This window comes from Centroberyx affinis, unplaced genomic scaffold (assembly GCF_046629955.1).
Source record: "Centroberyx affinis isolate AG114_WGS23_722 - 3 ecotype Tasmania unplaced genomic scaffold, CSIRO-AGI_Caff_v1 ptg005870l_1, whole genome shotgun sequence".
NCBI classification, from domain to species: Eukaryota; Metazoa; Chordata; class Actinopteri; order Beryciformes; family Berycidae; genus Centroberyx; species Centroberyx affinis.
In genome coordinates, this window is record NW_027282979.1 from 1 (window position 1) to 18,634 (window position 18,634).

The following is an 18,634-nucleotide window of genomic DNA, read 5'->3' on the forward strand; positions in this document are numbered from 1 at the left end:
GACACCTCATTTTAGAACCAAAGTCTTCACATATTGCACACTCTGCTTAACTACAACAAAACACAGTCCAATTCCATAAAGATGTACTAAACCGACTTCATAATCGGCAATGTTGGCAATAAAGTGACTATTAAATCGTTTGTAAACTTGGTGAAAGACAACAGCCTAAAGATTAAGTCAAAACAACATACAATGTTAGACTGTCTCTGTGGCAAGTTGTACTGAAACAAAAAACAAAAAAAAACATCTTTGTTACTTAAATTTTATAGTCACTTTGAGCGGTGTAGGTGAAATAAATCTCTGAAAATGTACAATTACAAGTTTGACACTGCAAGCACAACAAAATGCACAATAAGGCTTTATAAATTGACTATTGGTTGCAAGTACAATATTGTAACAAAGAATGCCACAGTCTATACCAAAGTAGAAAAATAATGTAAACCCTTAGTGCAAGTGTTGTTGTTTTTTTTTTTTTTTATTTGAACTACCATGTCAAAAAACAAAACAAAAAGTAACATAAGTATTAAGGGACAATAAAGACCCTTGGGCTGGATAAGTTAAAGAAAGTGTCAAGAGATGTGCCGCTGCTGTTGAAAATGAAAACTAGGCCTCAAAACATCCTTCACTCATAATCTTTATCCCACCACAACTCAAAAAAAAACAAAACAAACAAAAAAGGTTCTCTGTTGGTGCTCCAACTTAACTGCTCATCACCTCATCAGCAGCAAGAGCTTTGGCAAAGTGGTATCCAGTTGGTAAACAAAAAGGAGGCCATTTTTATCTCTGCTTCAAATGCAATTTTAGTTTGTTGGTGGATAAACATGCCAATTACAATTCTGGAAACAATGTAAACTGAAGAGCAGAAAAACCATGTTCGATGAGTCTGGGTAACGGTCCTCAGGCAACAAACTTGTTCTTAGTGGTTGAGCCGCTCTTTGTGGCCGTGTCTGCATGTGACTGGTATCCGATGATCACTTTTGGTGGAACACCTAATCTCTCTTTATACACACGCCTAGAAAGAAAAAAAGCACAAAAATGTGTATTATGTATTAATAACTGGATGACAAAATCAACAACTCTTGAGAAACCCATACAGTATATGGCACATGAAAGTGATCAATAGATGATCCACATTTAAAAAATAAAACAAAATCTTCAAAGCACGTGCCTGGCTTGCTCAGAACTATAAGCCTCTGGTTAGTATTAGCTAATGTGGCTCGGTGGTCCGAAAAACACCCAAGAATAAGCTTTGCTAAACTGCAGGCTCCAATAAGCAACGATTGGCTGAATTTTCCCAGTTGTACGTTGTATTACTTGACTGCCCAACTCCAGTTTGTATGGCTACGGTGCGATCCAGATGGGGTTAAACCAGCATGGATAAGATGTTTCTAAAGACTCCCTTATGGAATAACCCATTTTTACCTGAATCAATAATAGATGGGGCAGCAAGTAAATGGAGACAAAATGGCATCCAAGACGTTGGGGATCTTTGTAAAGATGCTCCAATGATGGACTTTGCTACCATCTGTGGCACATTTCAGTAACCTCAAGCTAATCTTTTACACTACACTTACACTAAGTACTTACAAATAATAAACTGGGTTAAAAATAACACAGGAATCTCCTTCCCTAGAATAAATTCCTACAGGAAATATGATCAGTAATCTCATAACTGCAAAGGCAATTATATCCACAATAATTTGAGAAAAACAAACAAAAAATGTCCTAGCTGTCACTCAGCCATAAGAGACTTGTTACATATGCTATGAGGTTGTGATGCTTCGCAGCATTACTGGAAATGTATTCAAGTGCAACTTTCAAAGCCAATGGATAAAAAGATTAATTGGACCCCCGCATAGCTATACGGGGAGATCCAAAACTGCTGATTGAATTCACTATTCATCAGAAAGGGAAGTTTGTTCTCCTGGCTATGACAGCAGCAAAGATACAGTATATATTACAGTAAACTGGAAATCTGGTGCACCCCCAAGTGTTAAACAATGGTGGAGTGGATTCATCTCATACTGTCTTCCAGAAAAGATCATGTACAATGTCAGGGGGAAGCCAGATCAGTTTGTTAAAATCTGGGGTCCCCTAATTGAAGCTATTCCCATAATGGAAGCTTTGGTTAATGAACACAATGTGTACCAGAAAGAACGACAAACTGTAATAAACTGTTGTGAGGGTTTCTGCTCCTGGGATGGTAATTCCAACCTTGGCAGACTCCTAGCTTAATGGTTATCTGTCGGTGGCTTTATGTGCCGGGATAACTCCATGCCATACAATGCTCATGTACGATAACTGGTACAATAAACGGAAATTTGAAGTGATGTTCTCCTGATGAGAGTGGGAGTATTCTGTTAAATTGTGAAAATTTAAAAGCAAACAAAAGACGCCCGGGTTACTCGATATTAACAGAGTTACTGTGGCATGTACACATCTTGCCGCTTTCACTTTTGGTTTTCACCGTCTGTGCAAACTCAGACTTGCACAGTATTATGAATATATTTTGATGTCAAAAACAAACATGGCGGTGAGCAGTACTTACTATTGGGATCATTTAGTGACAGGAATATTTTGTTAACTGGTTTAAAAATGGCAACAGGGAGACTCAATCGCTCGATATCAAAAAAAGTGCCTAGAAACAGCTCAACAACAATGACACCTTAACCAGTGTATGGCCAAGAGCCGGGTTACTAAATGTAAAAGTAGCCAATTTAAGTCAATAAAGAGCTATTTGCCAAAACTGCCATTATAACCGCTTTCACTGTTGATTATCAAGGTGTCAAAATATGATAGATTCAGATTATAGATGATCATGCACATATGAAGGTCCAAATGAAGCTCTTTTAATGAAGTTTAAATTGAAACAAAGAGGATAATGAACTGAAGTCAAATTACTTAAAATATGATTCTGGAAGCATAGCATGCCTCACTAAACACATCCGGAAATTAAAGCATTTAACTGGTAATTTGTTATTGCTCTCATTACGCTAAAGTAGTTTTGTTAATTTGTTGGGGAGTCCAATATGGTTTCAGCATTTTGCTGAGTGGGCCTTAAAGAGCTATGGGTATTATGTAGTCAGCAGTGCAGGGCTTCCCTTTGTTATAACTGACAGTCTGTTAATGTTTTCTTCCGTTTATTTATTTTTTTGTAATTAGCTGCCAATAATTAATGGTAACTTCAGCTCACCCTATGTGTGTGATGGCCTCTTTGTTTTCATAGTCTGTGGTCCATATTGCTATTTTATCTCCTTTGGCTCGGACGTTAATGACGGACCCACACACATCGTCACTGTGGTCATCAAAAGCTTCGCCCACAAGACACAGGAGCTGCAGGAAAAACACATTATTTCCAAAAACTTTACACATCCAAGCAATTCCTGCCGATAGCCTGGTTACTAGTTAATAAATGAGACTGAGAAAGACAGTATTACTGTTGTAGTAATATCAAATAGCGGCATGGCTACACCGGTTGCGTTTCTGTTCCGTCCGTTTGGGTCGCAAGGGTCAGATCAGATACGTCTGCTGTGTAGCTCTGGGGTAATTGTTAACAAAAATAGGAAAAAAAGGCTTAACTTTCATCTGACAACAGCATTATGCAACTGAGGAGCATGAACTTACCGTCTCCAACCAGAACCGGTCCAGATCCGCCCTGCGCTGCTGCTTGGACAGAGTGATCAGCCAGCGGCCACCTCGCCGGTTCCGCTCATCCTCCCACATGGGCTCGATCCCATCCTATTTCCAAAGAAAGGGGAAAAAAAAGTAGTGTAGTTACCCAATAGGTCAGAACATATAGCAAACAGTTCAAACTACTGCCTTGTCTCCATTTGCCCTGTTCAGTCTGGCTGGGGATAGCCTTGGCACAGCATGCGTCACCACCGATTATCCAGGTAGGCAAAGCAGAGCAGGATTTGTAAACAGATCTTGCACCTTGAATAGTGTTTAGTTTCAGCGCTGAATACAGAGTACAGTGAAAAACACAGCAGACACTTGACAGTTTCATTGTCATTCTTCTTCAAAAAGCTCAATTTACCAAACATAAATTTAACTATCAAAATTGTACGCGGTGATAAACTATTCCCCTTCGTACAGGAAGTCGACTGGACCTTGTGGCCATCTTTGACTAGGTTGCAGTAACTATCCATCTTCCATTAGAAATGAATGGGAAGGCGACGGAAAAACAAAAAGTAAATATTATCACACCCTTGAGCTATTCACAGACAGAAAATAAAACATTAGTTTACATGGTTCCTGTTACACAAGTAACAATAATTCTTATTTCAGAGAGCAGTAGTTGCCCAAGTGCCGTAGAAAGTTCAAATAAGATCAATGCTTGGTTGTCTGATACAGGAAATTAGTTAACTCCAATTACTGTCCAGTCTCTGGTGCAAAAAAACAAACAAAAACAAATCACTACCAAGAATAAAATCTCGACATGCTCGGCTCAGGCTGCATTTAAAGGTAGAAAAGAAAAGACCATTTTTACTCTTCAAGATACAGCTATGAGCTTCTCATGGCTATCTAAAATAGGGCTGGGCGATAATTCAATATTATCGTTTATCGTCTTTCAGTGGAATCATATCATGATGATATGAAGATATTTTGATATCATGAATCACATCACACATTTCTGCTGTCTGAATTGATGATGACAAGCAAATTTTACTTAAAAACTCTCATAAAATGAGGTATGGTAGGAATATTATTTAAATATTTCTGTTTTGTTTGACATCACACCTAACATTACCATTCGGTTCAATGAGATGAATATTAATTTGATTATTTAACATGATTTTGCATACATGAACCATATTGTGATATATATTGATATCGAGAAAAATCCTTATGATTATCATGATATTGATTTCAACCATATCGCCCAGCCCTAATCTAAAACAACATAGAATCCCATGAAACAATATGAGCTACAGAGAGTTTAAAGGGGGAAAAACATCGCTAAACTTTAGAGGGACAAACCACCAGTGAACTGTTTCGGTTATAACTGACCCTGGGTGACAGCTGCAAAGTGCTCTGTTAATTTGGGCAGGGTGAGTTACTGAAAGAGGTCTCAGGACTCTTAAGATACAAACCGACTGACACCAGAACCCTGTCAAAGTAGATTCTCCAAGTAACATATCATTTGGTGGATGCTTTTATCCAAAGTGCCTTGTAGTACCGGGAGTGCTTTCCTTTCCAGTGGGCCAACATGCCATGCTCTACCCACTGAGCAATACAGAACCCACCAGGAAAATTACCAGAAGGACAATTACTTCAAATTAAAGCCAATATCCATCAACAGCTGAAGCTTGGACGATTCACAGTATTAGGTTTGATATCATGAAATGTCATCACCAGCAAAAAGACAAAAGCAAAAGCAAAGCTCCCTTACCTTAAACAGCGAGTAGTCGCAGCCAGACATCAAGTTACTCGATAGTTGAATGTGATTATATAAACTGGGAAAGAAGAGACGGTTAATGCATTTTAAAAAGTATATAACATAAAAGCGTATAACTGTGTCAGACATAGTGGTCGAACAAGCTTTTTAACCAAATTATAGCACTTCTTCCACTCTCCTTTATTCGCCTTCCAAAACAACTCAATTTGTCTGTAACTTGGGACAAAAAAACAACAGCTTTGAAGCTGAGGATTTCTGTCTGCATCACTTCAAATTATTCTCAAATGGATACATGAACCTGAATAATTCACCATCACTGGCAGAAAAGTGATTTTAAATCTCCCCTACCTGTGGAGCTTTGTGCGTCAACAACAGAATAAAATGTGTTTCGGGATAGGCTAGATCAGTTCTCCAGCCACAGGTGAAGAACAAACTGGCTGTTGTCATCCCCAGGTGAGATTATATAACCCAGTCAACATGACCCGTTCACCTAAGGTACTTGTTTAGAATAAGCTGCACTTGGAAATTTTTAAATCACTCACCACAATAAGTATATAAGAATTCATCTTGGTGGCAATGGGGCAGAGAGAAATGGATAACTTATCCAGTTTCACAGTACATGATGGTACAGATGGTAAAGGGACCATGGGGAATCACATATAGTGCAAGGGACACTGGGGAACTGTAGGCACAGCAGGAACAAAATACTACATAGGAAAAGTTAATTTCCAAAATGTTATATTGCTGTTTGGGGGAAAAATCATTACTTTAAGTTGTTGATTTAATATTTCCAAAATATCAGAGGGTCCAATCTGTATGTATTAGCATTTTGTCAACCAACGACTTAATTGGCTAAGTAGAAAGTTTTTTATTTTTTATTTTATGCCATCACTTTCTCCCCAAATGGTGGAGCAACACTCTTCATATATAGTTTGATGTTGTGCCATGTTGTGCATAGCCATTAGTTCGGTCACTTATTTAACAATAATATGCTTACGCCCAAAAGTCTTCCACTGTGTCAAATTTGGAGATGAGACGGAGGTTGGCTTGCCATGTTTTACTCTTGTCATTCTTGAAAAACCAAAGAGCCCACCTGCAATTCAAAGAAGAGTCACTGATGTTGGGCTATAGCTGCATGCTCGTCTTCATCTGCCATGTTGCTCAGTGCATTAGACGATAAAATATACAACTTACTTGTTTTGTAATGGGTGTTTGATGTATGCTTCGGGCCTCACAATCTTTTGACTGGTTGCTTCGCATTTTTCCTTCTCAGCATTCGAAGGAATCAAAGTTGACACCTAAGAAATAATAATTAAAAAAAAGATTTCTCTGAAAAGCAGGATGAAACAGGAAAGTGTCACAACCTGGCAGCTCTAACAAAGGGTTTGAGTTTTGTAAAAATAAATAAATAAATAAATAAAAATAAGAATCACATTCAGAGAAGCAGCAACTTTGATTTTCTTGAAACCAGTGTGTTTCCACCTTTGAAACCTTCAGCAGAACAGTACTAAGAAACAGACAGCTATTCATTATTCTCTGTTGTGTCTGCAACTGTAATGAAGGCTTTAGCAACGAAAATGCATTGGTTTCAACAGAATTAAGATACTTTTTCCTGCAACTTTGTCCAAATATGGATGAGTTTTTTCATTTTTCGAGGTTAAAGTAGGGCTCAGAAATAAACCAATATCAACGTTTCTGGTCTTTCAACAGAATCATATTGTGAAGAAATAATTAGTTATTATCATGACACCAGTTATGAATGAATGATACAGTGATACAGTTACTGATCCAGTTAGTGATTAAAATCTCTCACAAAATGGAAAGTTTTATCATACTATCATGATTTTGCATAGGCCTAAATTAGCAAATGTCCTTAACGTTACAAGTCTACATCCAAATAATTCTTTAGGATTATCGTGATATTAATTTTGTCCATATCGCCCAGCTAAAACCAGTCCTTGCCTGTGCTAAAGTTAAACATTAGTCACTTTGGGCGACAACAGGAGATCAGTCTACACACTAGTTAACACGGTGTACACATTAGAAAACAAATGCATTTGGATGATTATGCCTCTGTTGGCAGATAGTGTGCATTTACTTCAATTAAAAGGACAGTGGCCCAGCGGAGGTATGGATTGGGTAAACAATTAAGATACTGGCAACGCTGACTTTGAGGGTTTAAACATCAGAGAAAGCCTGAAGTGTTGCCAGGTTAGAAGCCAACTGTGTGGGAGATGCCACATTTCTAAACGACAGATAAGTAAAGCTGACAGGCTGCTGACGCTTCGTCCTCTCACCAAGTTCATCTGAGGCCAGGATGGTCAAAACAACGTTTTAAATCGGGCATGTTTTTAAACCACGCAGCGGTATTTTAAGCATTCATCAAGAGCGTATAACCGTGGAAAGTAAAACGTCTTCACAAACCGACAGTTAGTTAATTCATGTAAGAAGTAAGTAACATGTACAAGTTCATTACAATGCTATCTGCTGTTAATGTTTGGTTAGCGAGTTCTGTTGGTGTTAACGTTACCTGTTAGGGACAACAGGAAGTTACCGCAGCGAAAAACAAAGCTGCTTCGTATTACTTGACTTGATAGGTCTGTTTTACATGTTTCTAGATTGTAGACCATCGAAACAAAGTGAGAAATGCGGTTAAAAGAAATAATTGCTGTACGGTTGATTTTTAAATCTTTCCCGACACCAAAGTATCACGTTTGACTTCCCTAACACCGAATGAATGGTAACTAACGCTGTCTGTTTCTTATCAAAACTCAGTCGCTAGTCTGTATTACTGGTGAGTGGACACTTCCTTGAGGAAAGCATATTTACCAGGGTAAACGCCTAATGTTAATGATTTACCAATGTTTTATGGCACACTCACCACTAGAGCGGTCGCCATCTTCTGGAAATCTGATTCACAGTTTTTGGCGTGTGTTAAAATACCTGATTGGACCATCTGGTTCACGACATCACGCATGCGCAAGAAGAATCCAACTGTAGCAGGCAGCAAGACATGTAATTATAATAGCCAAAACTAGATAATATTATTGATCCATTATAGAGCTAGTCACAGGGCAGGGTGTGGGTCACAAAGTCATCCACTTTTCTTTCTGCTTCGTGTTATAATATGCAAATATAATTATAATACCTCAAATATTTAATTATATTACTATTTATTAATATAATACCCATCAATAGATAGGTAATTCGAGAAAAAAGAGCCCAAACTGAACTGATAAAAAAGAATGTTTATAATGTAGTAGTGTATTACTTAATTGTTCTTCCTGCAATTACAATAGATTAGATCAGATGAAATTTTAATGATCCCTGTGGAGCAATTGGCCATTAGATGTACTCCCTGTGGTGTAATAGTAATAAAAACCATCATGAACTCTTTTTTGGTCTTATGAACGGCTTTGTAAACAATATAAACCAATGAGATTAACAAGTTAAAAGAGTTATACAGTATGTCTGTATAAAAATGTTAACAAAATATTTGAAAGATGGTAGTTATTTTGTCAGGTTCAGTTGCTTAGGCATGGCTTTCCAAAGCCTATGCGCCCAGACAGAAACGGCCTTTTTCAGTCCAGCTGAATCAATCCCAGTCTTTTAGAACCGTTGGGGAAATGATAGAGGTTGCTGGATGAATCATTCATTGTCAGTGCGCTACTGTCTGCATACTGTGTGGGCGGCAGGGTGACCTAGTCGTTAGAGACCATCTCTTAACAGAGAGATCACAGGTTCAATCCCTGCAACAGTCAACGAGGCCATCAGTAACCAAACATCCTGTACAAGTGTCCTTGAGCAACAGACAGAATATCTTCCAGCTGACTCATTGCAGATTGTTCTGGATAAGAGAATTATACAAATGTCTAAAATGTAAATGTATTGTAATCGTATAAAGCATCTACAGCATCACATTTGTCAGTACATGAGCAACAAACACCAATTAGAATAACAATGCAATTTGAAAAACTTTAATGACCACATTGAGACAATTTCACATAAGCATTATGCTGTGAATAAAGAATTATGTTCTAATACTGAGAGGTGTGTAATCACAATAAGTGCAGAAAATTAAGCGCTATAGCCATGAACAGAGATTGTGTAAAGGCCGGATGTGATGGATGACTGTGTTTTAGGCACTTCAGAACATCAGCACTGTGCGGATACTGCAATGAAAAACAGAGAGCAAATTAGACTGAGATAACCAATAAAAGACTGAAACTACAGTCAACAAAATGGGAGAAAACACATAATCAAAGTGCTTTAGAAAGCAACAAAGGAGACAAATGAGAATTAGCACAGCACAGATTTCGAAAACTGCGACTGCAGAACTGATCTGCTCACCTCTTTCCAGCATGCATGAGGTCAAATCCCTCATTGATCTTGTCAAAGGGCAGGGTGTGGGTCACAAACTCATCCACCTTCATCTTCTTGTTCATGTAGTCTTCCACCAGTTTAGGAACACTTTCCACACTCTTCCAACCTGGGGGGAAAACACCAAAACCGGTTTAAGAGCTGGACTAATTATCCAAAACTGTATGAATAATGCTCATCCTTCCCTCGACATCTACCACCAAGGACTTAATCCCAAACGGAGAATGAGTGGAGCTTCCTCTCAGGTAAACTGTTTATCTGTCACAGGCCTACCAAACAGCCCCATGAAAGGAGTCAGTAATTTTGTATGGATAGTTGGTCCAACTTTCTTGACACAACAGCTTAGGGCAGACCAGAACTGACACCAAACCAACACTTGTTCGTTCCACATTGCGTACTGAACCTGAGGGTTTAAACACTGCGTCTGCTAGCCAAAAGTCTTCTGCTAGTCTTCTGATAGATAATTCTTTTACAGGTTACGCATACGAGCCAGTACCCATCTTGATGCAGGACTCTAGCGACTGCTTCTTGGCTCTCAGACATTTCATTACTACCTGAATGATCATAAAATCCTAACACCACTACTCATACTGATATTAATAATCATTTTAATTAGATGGCAATTTTCCATCTTTGAGCACAAATTGCTTTCCAAAAAATATAAGTTTTGTGTTGCAACTGAGAGCCTCTCTAATGTGTAGTGGAGGACTTTTTACAGAACCTAGGGGCTGTTGGAGAAAAAGCTTGATCGCCCATTGATTTTAATCTAGTCTCTGGAACTGCCAAGAATCCCAAGTAAAATTACCTAATGGGCTTTGAAGACACAGAAACTCTGTGGACCTATAGCCAGACCGCATCAAGCCTCGCACGACAACAATGAGAGATTCCCTCAACCCAGTCACTCACCTCCAAAGGCGGTGCCCCTCCACACGCGGCCCGTGACCAGCTGGAAGGGTCTGGTGGAGATCTCTTGTCCCGCCCCGGCTACCCCGATGATGACGCTCTCACCCCAGCCTTTGTGGCACGCCTCCAGAGCAGCTCTCTGAAATGATAAATTGGCCGTCATATCGCCGGTTTCCCCTCAATTGTGAACTCATGAACGCTGCTTTATATGCTGCCAACTGTTGTGTACATGGGGCACTATATCTTCTGCATTGTCCTTTTTCCATGTACACAAAAGAGCCCACCTGGGATGATAAATGAGCATTGTTAACTTGTGAACATTGGTTTATGTGTTGCTTATTGCTTTATATGATATGCATTATGTTTTCTGTGCTGGCCGTTTCAAACTGGATTTCCTTCAGGACAATAAAATCACATCACAAGTACTACATGAGTTATAGAGAGAGAAATCATGTGTGGCTTTTGCTTGATAATAGTGCCCTCTGATGGAAAGCAGTGCAGCAACATCCTCCACTAAAGCTCCACTAAAGCCATAACAATAGACATTACTTTGCTAAGTTACCAACTCACCAAAACAGGATGAGCTGTGGATACACTATATAAAACTAAGCTGTATATTACTCAGCCCCCAGCTACCTGTTGTCCCTCCCCTGCCCAATGCATTTAGTCTCAGAATGATTCTCTTATAGTATCTCTACAACTCCTACAATAAGACAAACAGCAGCCATTAACAATTGTTTTGCTTCCTCATTTCTTGCTGTGGAATAGCCAACTGCAGCTGATCATCAGCCAATCACATACTACCGTTGCTATATATACACATGTCCCATCTATTACTTGAGCATCACTGGCCCTACAGCTAGCAATCAGCCATCATACAGTAGCACGGTGATGTGATTGCTAGCAGTGTGAGCACAAGGTCAGTCTCACCATGATTCCCACATTTCCAATGCACTCAAAGGAATAGTCCACCCCTCCGTCTGTCATCTCCACCAGAACCTCCTGGATGGGCTTGCTGTGGTCCTTGGGGTTTACAAACTCAGTGCCTCCAAACTCCTTGGCTTTCTCAAACTTGTCAGGGTTGAGGTCCACACCGATGATCCTGGTTGCCCCGGCAGCCTTGCAGCCCATAATGACAGCCAGGCCGACGGCACCAAGGCCAAATACAGCACATGTAGAGCCAGGCTCGACCTGAACATGCACACGAAGGAGAATAGGAAAATAAGCAAGTATTACCAAATTATTTTGCAAACAGCAAATCCATATATGAATTGAAAGGGGTTTGGGTTAATCTCTCCTGGTCATTACATTTATTGGACACAAAAAAAAGCTGGAGCTGGATTTTCCTGTGAAATACTCAAAATTTCTTCTTTTTTTTTTTTTTTTTTTTTTAAATGTAGGGGCGAACATCAGGGGTCAAAAAGGGGACAAAGACCTTTTTATGGTTACGGGAGTAAGGGGGTCATACTCCCCTGGAGAGAAATCTTTGGAAAAATTGTGTTTTTAATATATTTTTTAAATAGTATATCAAAAACTAACTCATTAGGGTCAAGTTAATGTCACAACAAAAATCATTCTAAAGGGTAACTTTGGTTCAAAGGATGAACAGTCATCTGACTTGCCATCAGTTGGTTGAGTAACAGGTAGTCCGATAACATTGTATAAAACAAATATTTATTTCTCTCATTGTGAAACAGACCCGCCCCCCTCCACACACACAAATTATTTTCTCATTGAATTTACACAATTCATGAGTGACTCATTTTGGTATAAAAAAAGGGGGAATATTGCTGAAAGGTGACAAGTTTGCAACCCTGTAGTAAGTGCTTTGTTTCTTTTTGCAGCTCTCTCAAGCACCTTGCAACAAATTTGTTCTGCAAAAAGTGCTTTTAACATAAAAAGTATTGCGTTTTTCAAATGGCGGTTACCTCAGTTTAGAACAAAACTCTTCAACAAATGTTTTCTATTTTTATAAGGAGGCAGGTCTTATAGTGTGGCCTGCAGTCTGTGATCACAACACCCACCTTGGCCGTGTTGAGGGCAGCACCGTAACCCGTGGAAATGCCACATCCAAGAAGGCACACTTTGTCCAGCGGCGCTTTCTCGTTCACCTTGGCCAGAGAGATGTCAGCCACCACGGTGTACTCGGAAAACGTGCTGGTCCCCATGAAGTGGAACAACTGCTTTCCCTTGCAGGTGAAGCGCGAGGTCTTGTCGGGGAGCAGGCCCTGGCCTTGGGTTACTCTGCGGGGTGGAAGCACAAGGAAGAGGGGTTTCTTTTCATGAGTATGATGACACTCTGTTGCTCTGCACTTAGCTGCAGGCGGAAGCTCAAACTGATGATGAGAGACAAACTGCGCTTTGATTTGGCCGCCCTGGGGTGCGACACCTGAGGCTGGAAGTTCAACTACTGAGGTTGTAAGTTCTACCAATAAGAAAGGTTGTAATTTATTCAGCTCAGCCTTACAGCTAGATACAGTCAGTAACTCACTAACTCAAGGATGAATTAATTAGTTTGACAACTTTCCTAACAATTCTCCTAGAGTCACAGTGTGCAAAAATCTAAGTAGGTTGCAACTGGAGCCTACATTACCTGATTTTCTGGCAGAGGTTGGTCTTGGGATTTTTGCAGAATTTGCATTCGCCGCACTGTGGCACGTACAACGGGATGACAGTGTCACCTTGGTGAGAAAGAGGATTGTCAGTCAAGTAATTATCCATGCAAGGAATAGCAATTCCTGAGTTTGCATAATCAAGTCAAGTGAGACATTCAGGGGTTCAGTGTTCTGTCTGGCAGCTCCTCACCTGGTTTGAATTTGGTGACACCCTCGCCGACACTCTCGACCGTCCCGGCACCCTCATGACCCAAGATGACGGGGAAAAGTCCCTCAGGGTCACTGCCGCTCAGAGTGTAGGCATCAGTGTGACACACTCCTGTGGCAAAGATCTGAAGGGCACATTATCAAGTCAGACAATATGATATTTTAGCAAGATTCAAGCCTGGGATGTAAAAGTTTTCAGGCCTGATCTTGTAATGAAGCTTTTTAAATAGAGAACAAAGTGCCTCAGTTTTGAAACAGCATAATCACTCTCATTATTATCATATAGGTCTGTTTTAAAACTGGCTTAAAACAGATGGGTTGATGAAATGCTGGAAGGGGAGAATGTAGAGTCGTACTGTTTTCAGTTACTCAAGATGAGATTCTCTCCAAAAACAGGGCCAATAAGGCAAAGCTGGATACAATCCAAAGACCGCTTCCTCACAGCTGGCCTTATAAATCTTTTAGGCAGGACTCTTAACAGTTTTCGTTATTCAAACTGGTCAAACTGGCTCCTGGCCAAGCAAAGCCTGAACAGTGTGTTACTTAGCTTTATTGAGCGCTGAAGTGAAAGAATAAAAATCTCTATTTGAATATAGCACTTAGTAGCACTGTAGCAAAGTTTTTTTTTTTTTCTAATTGGTGTTTGTGATGTATTTATATTAGATTGAGGACGTGAATGCCCAAAGGAAAAGGAGAGAGGCTTTTTGGATTTTTAATTTTAAAGGTTTGTACCCTAATGAAATGAATGAATGAGTTAAATGTGAATGAATTTTTATAGTCTGTACTTTTTAAGTTTTGTGTTATATATCAATAGGCTGATGCTTTTCACGTGTTCAGAAAAAAGTCTAAGACTGTGACCTAATTTCTGATTGGTCTGTTGTTAATCAGTGGGGCTTTTCCGGCATGGAGGAAGTGTGGTTTACCTTGATGCGGACTTCATGGGCCTTAGGTGGGGCGACCTCCAGCTCCTCGATGGAGAGAGGTTTCCCAGCCTCCCAGGCAACAGCTGCCTTGCACTTGATCACCTGAGAGGATGCAAACCACAAAATGTTGCTCAAACAGTATCCAATCGCTGTAGTGCATTTCAGTGAGTGAGTGTAGACATACAGTGAGTAGCGTGTCAGTACAATGGCTGTGTGTGTGTGTGTGATAGGTCTAGCCGGTTGTACAGTATATACACCCTTTGAACTGCATTCAGACTTGTCACGCATGGACGCCACTGTCTCTCTGGATAAGCACTGCAGTAACTTGCACATGCCATTTGCGACTAACTGACCAAAGATCCCTGTTAAGTAACGCCGGGTGAATAGTGTTTCTTTGTACTGATTATTTGAGAGTTCCTCAAACCTTTACGCTACAAATAAGACTTTGCAAACACCGCGACAACAGCTCAGATAATACGGATAGTGCAATGAAGAGAGAAGGATTGTGCATTTTGTAAGGTTTGCACTTACTTTCCCAGCTGTCTCCATGTTCCTACTTCCTCCACGAGAGAAACGGTGACGGCAGCCGCAAAATGAGTTGCAGTCTGGACCAATCAGAAACAGGCGTGTGTTGCGTAAGCGTGACAAAGGCCGGGTGGGAAAAGTGTTCAGTAGGAAATGTATGGAAGACATGGGGCCGGAGCCGATATGTACAATACAATACACTATACACATATACAGCCTATGCATTTATTTTTTTTATTAAAATAAATTCAATTTCATTGTTTTCGTTATTTTCCATGCAATTGCAGGTACATCATCACATGGATCTGCCGGAAGGTATAAATGTTGGACAAAAATCTTGAGAAATACCCATAAATTGTTTTCACGGCTTTTCTATTAGCAGATATAAACACAAATGCAACAAAAATATGTTTTTATTGCTGCAATTTTATTTGTGAACAAAGATAACTGGTTAATTAGTATGCACTTTCTTTTCCCTTATTTAAATATATCTTTGAGCAACACAACAAACCAGTATACAAATGTTTAACTGGGATTCTATGAAAGATGTGGACGGTCCAAGAAAACATTGACGGGAAGTTTGGATATCATAAACTATCAGAATGTTAAAAAATATATAATAAAAGTCTTGGATATAAACTTTTCTAAAGGTGACTTTCCAAACTTGATAACTTCTATTTTGAGTTATTTAGGGAATTATCTGACTGGAGTTGGAAACCACCTTAATGTACAGAACCAGCCTCTATTAAAAGCTCCTGCAAAGTTTTCCTAATCTCCTGGGTAAAACTTTGCCTAAACGGTAAAACATCCTAGAACCACAGTTGGGACTGCACTCATGTACTATGTGAAAGATTCTTGCAAGACTTAAAGTTTTGAGGTTCTTTAATGACAAACCTAAGTTGAAATAAAAAAATAAATAAATGTATAAAATACCTTGAGCACCCTGATGAAACTGCATCACTAAGCCACACACGCACAGGATTCAACATGATTCACAGGAGACACATAGTTGCAAAGCACCCTTTAATCAAGGATTTTTCTTAACAAAAAACTGACAATACTTGGCTTAAGATTTTACAAATTGTGAGTATTAAAATATTTTCAACTGATGTCAAGCATAAAAGTCAGATCTGCCACACATTTTCCCATTTTTGGGAAAATAAACTACTCATAAAGCCGCCAGATTTGAAGTATGGACATGAGTCTCATCAACTTGAAATCATAATCAAAGTACAAACATCTGTGACATGGCAGAACATTTTAACAGAATCAGTACAGGATAATGTCCTGCCTTAACACACACAAGCATACGCCTGAATCCTTGAAATAAAATGTATGAAGATCCATCACTCGTCCAGGACTGGTACAAAAAAAAACAACAAGAAACTCCGGTCAAGTAGTATAAAAAGATGCAACGTCCATATTCTGGTACTTGAGTCCAACAAGCCAGGCTCTGGCATAGAGAGACACCTTTTTATTTGAGTAGAGGAAGACTGGGAGGACAGGATCATACCAGATCATCGCTGCTACATCATCTCCCACCTAGATGAGAACAGACAAATGGAAATTGCATTGGTTTTATTGGCTGGAATTTTTATTTACGCCTACTGGTGCAGCATGAGGTCACAATTAAAAATACTCTGTTTTCCAGGAGCTAAAAGTAATGGGAGTTCATTTCATGGAGACTCTCAGAGTACAGAATCCAGACAAACCTCTGAATCCCCGGCCACCTCCGCCTCCTCTTCCCCTGAATCCTCCTCCCCGTCCGCCACGGCCGCCGCCTCCAAATCCTCCGCCTCCAAATCCTCCGCCCCTGCCGCCTCGGAAACCACCTGAAACAAAGACAATAGCAAAGCACAACCGTCAAAAACAATTCCTCCAAGCCATGACCTAAATGGTTAAAGAGCAGAGGAGCACTGAGTTTTGATTTTAACTTAGATTTGGCAGACACTTTAATCCAAAGGACCAAACAATTCCTTGAGTAAAGAATTTTTTTTTTGCATGGCTATCCCAGTGGAAATGTAAAACCCCAAGCTCTGGCAGTGTAAGTGTCATGCTCTACCCAGTAATAAACCAAAGGACCAACTAAAATGAGACAATAAGTGAGGATGCATCACCTCCACGACCGCCTCCTCTTCCTCCACCTCTACCCCCTCCTCGGCCTCTTGGCGGACCCTTCTCTCCTGGCGGCCTGGGGAGGAATCTCTGCAGTGGGAGGAGCTTCATTGGGTCTATATAGAACTGAAGGAGAAATCGTGTCATGAGGACTCCGGCAATAACTTTTCTGGCATTATGGAAAGCAAATAAAGTACAATTTTAGGTGGACGCCAAGGCACTTGAGGCACTGAAGGTAACATGTGTCTATATAGAAGTGCACAAATGCAAATATGATACTTCTATGGAAGATGTTTATACCTTCTGCAGTTTCTTGAACGAAGATGCCTTCATGTTTTCGGAGAGTTTGACTGAGAAATACTGCAAGACTGGGTCAAGGAACGAATCAGTAACAAAGCAACACAATGTCTAATTACTCCAAAACAAGTTGTCACAAAATTCAGATTTCTTCATTGGCAGCAAAGACGTGAATGAGGAGAACAGAAAGGATACAAAGTCACGTAGCTGTCCGAATATCTCATCCACCTTCCCGATCTGCTCCTTGTTTTCCAGGTACACCGGGGCGTTGAAGTAGGGAACTTTATTCTCCTCTGTCGTACACTTACACACAATTTCATCCTCACATGGGTGCATGAACTCTCCAAGTGCTGCAGGGCAGAAAGACAGAAAAAAAAACAGATACAGTAGTAAGTTGTTTACAGAGTAGACTGGTGTGGTGTATCAGCCATTGTGACTGGTTGTTTTTAAATGTTTTTAGCTTTCACTAATTTACCCGACAAACTGATTGTGTTCATCTCCCACCCTGCCCATTTCTAAGGAAGCACGTTTAGATGGGGTATTAAAGGAAAGGTTTATTTCATACTTCTTGATAACTTAAAAGGTTTAAGAAAATACAAAAGTAGTGGTCGTCAATGCATCAGTCTAGTTTTTTTTACCCTTGTTGAATCTGAACAAATAGCCCGCAGACACTGACTAAACAGACAACCATTAGTTAGTATGATGCCCTGAAGATCTTACCGACAACATAATCCGGGGGACCAAAGTCTTGCTGTCTGTTGAAACCCCCTCTGCCTCCTCCGCGGTATCCTCCACCGCCGCCTCGACCACCAAATCCTCCGCCGCCTCTGCCTCCTCCTCCTCGGTTAAATCCTCCACCTCTCCCACCTCTTCCACCACCTCCTCTGAACGACATTTTCTTCAATACCTCTGTCGGAGGCAAAGACACAATTGAGGCATTTCGATTGATGAGTGTTACAGTTAAGTGCAGAATAAAAATAACACAGTAGAGTCACTTCAGTCAAGCTAACATAGCCTGACTCCAGCTCGACTAAGCATGTTTAGCAGTGCTAGCTAGCAAGCTAGGTCGATTTAGTCACTTAAACTAAAAAATTCGTACACATTTTCCAACACAACACAACCCATCACGTAGTTTCTTATCATACATATGGATGATGAAAACTTTACAACGCTCTCTACGCACATTTTCAGCAATTTACTCACAGATTATGGTTCCGCTAGTTGTGTGCTATTTACTCTGCTGCACTTCCATGCGATAACAACACGTGTGA

General features: G+C 40.1%; 3 protein-coding genes across 5 annotated transcripts; all 3 read right to left on the bottom strand.

Annotated features, from left to right (window-relative positions):
* Positions 1–6: 6 nt before the first annotated feature.
* On the bottom strand, positions 7–8,307 carry eif4ea (eukaryotic translation initiation factor 4ea). 3 transcript variants are annotated; one of them, XM_071547386.1, is made up of 7 exons: positions 8,280–8,307; positions 6,593–6,696; positions 6,396–6,491; positions 5,393–5,456; positions 3,625–3,738; positions 3,194–3,333; positions 7–1,012 (listed from the first exon to the last, which is right to left on the bottom strand). In XM_071547386.1, the coding sequence occupies exons 1-7, from the start codon at positions 8,295–8,297 to the stop codon at positions 898–900; spliced, it is 651 nt and encodes a 216-aa protein (XP_071403487.1). In that variant the 5' UTR covers positions 8,298–8,307; the 3' UTR covers positions 7–897. The 3 variants fall into 3 exon arrangements, with proteins under 3 accessions (XP_071403487.1, XP_071403486.1, XP_071403488.1); XM_071547385.1 differs by having other exon boundaries at positions 6,396–6,512; positions 8,280–8,305; XM_071547387.1 differs by having other exon boundaries at positions 8,283–8,297.
* Positions 8,308–9,365: 1,058 nt separating this feature from the next.
* On the bottom strand, positions 9,366–15,016 carry LOC139667899 (alcohol dehydrogenase class-3). Its single transcript, XM_071547383.1, has 9 exons — positions 14,958–15,016; positions 14,427–14,528; positions 13,487–13,628; positions 13,275–13,362; positions 12,706–12,925; positions 11,612–11,872; positions 10,685–10,820; positions 9,749–9,887; positions 9,366–9,570 (listed from the first exon to the last, which is right to left on the bottom strand). The coding sequence occupies exons 1-9, from the start codon at positions 14,973–14,975 to the stop codon at positions 9,546–9,548; spliced, it is 1,131 nt and encodes a 376-aa protein (XP_071403484.1). The 5' UTR covers positions 14,976–15,016; the 3' UTR covers positions 9,366–9,545.
* Positions 15,017–15,900: 884 nt separating this feature from the next.
* On the bottom strand, positions 15,901–18,616 carry gar1 (GAR1 homolog, ribonucleoprotein). Its single transcript, XM_071547389.1, has 7 exons — positions 18,567–18,616; positions 18,084–18,272; positions 17,559–17,713; positions 17,367–17,426; positions 17,069–17,192; positions 16,664–16,783; positions 15,901–16,493 (listed from the first exon to the last, which is right to left on the bottom strand). Exons 2-7 carry the CDS (start codon positions 18,256–18,258, stop codon positions 16,483–16,485), a joined length of 645 nt encoding a protein of 214 aa, XP_071403490.1. The 5' UTR covers positions 18,259–18,272; positions 18,567–18,616; the 3' UTR covers positions 15,901–16,482.
* Between the last annotated feature and the right edge of the window lie 18 nt (positions 18,617–18,634).

Excerpts from the sequence above, each read along its gene's own strand:
- gar1 (XM_071547389.1), bottom strand. The coding sequence starts at position 18,258 with ATGTCGTTCAGAGGAGGTGGTGGAAGAGGTGGGAGAGGTGGAGGATTT. Across the intron at positions 17,714-18,083 it reads TCCCCCGGATTATGTTGTCG|CACTTGGAGAGTTCATGCAC; the intron begins GTAAGATCTTCA and ends TCTGCCCTGCAG. Across the intron at positions 17,427-17,558 it reads TCGGACAGCTACGTGACTTT|TATTTCTCAGTCAAACTCTC; the intron begins GTATCCTTTCTG and ends CCAGTCTTGCAG.
- LOC139667899 (XM_071547383.1), bottom strand. Across the intron at positions 13,629-14,426 it reads CCCATGAAGTCCGCATCAAG|ATCTTTGCCACAGGAGTGTG; the intron begins GTAAACCACACT and ends TGTGCCCTTCAG. Across the intron at positions 11,873-12,705 it reads CTGCCCTCAACACGGCCAAG|GTCGAGCCTGGCTCTACATG; the intron begins GTGGGTGTTGTG and ends GTGCATGTTCAG.
- eif4ea (XM_071547385.1), bottom strand. Across the intron at positions 6,513-6,592 it reads AAACACCCATTACAAAACAA|TGACTCTTCTTTGAATTGCA; the intron begins GTAAGTTGTATA and ends GCCCAACATCAG. Across the intron at positions 5,457-6,395 it reads ACAGTGGAAGACTTTTGGGC|TTTATATAATCACATTCAAC; the intron begins GTAAGCATATTA and ends CTTCTTTCCCAG.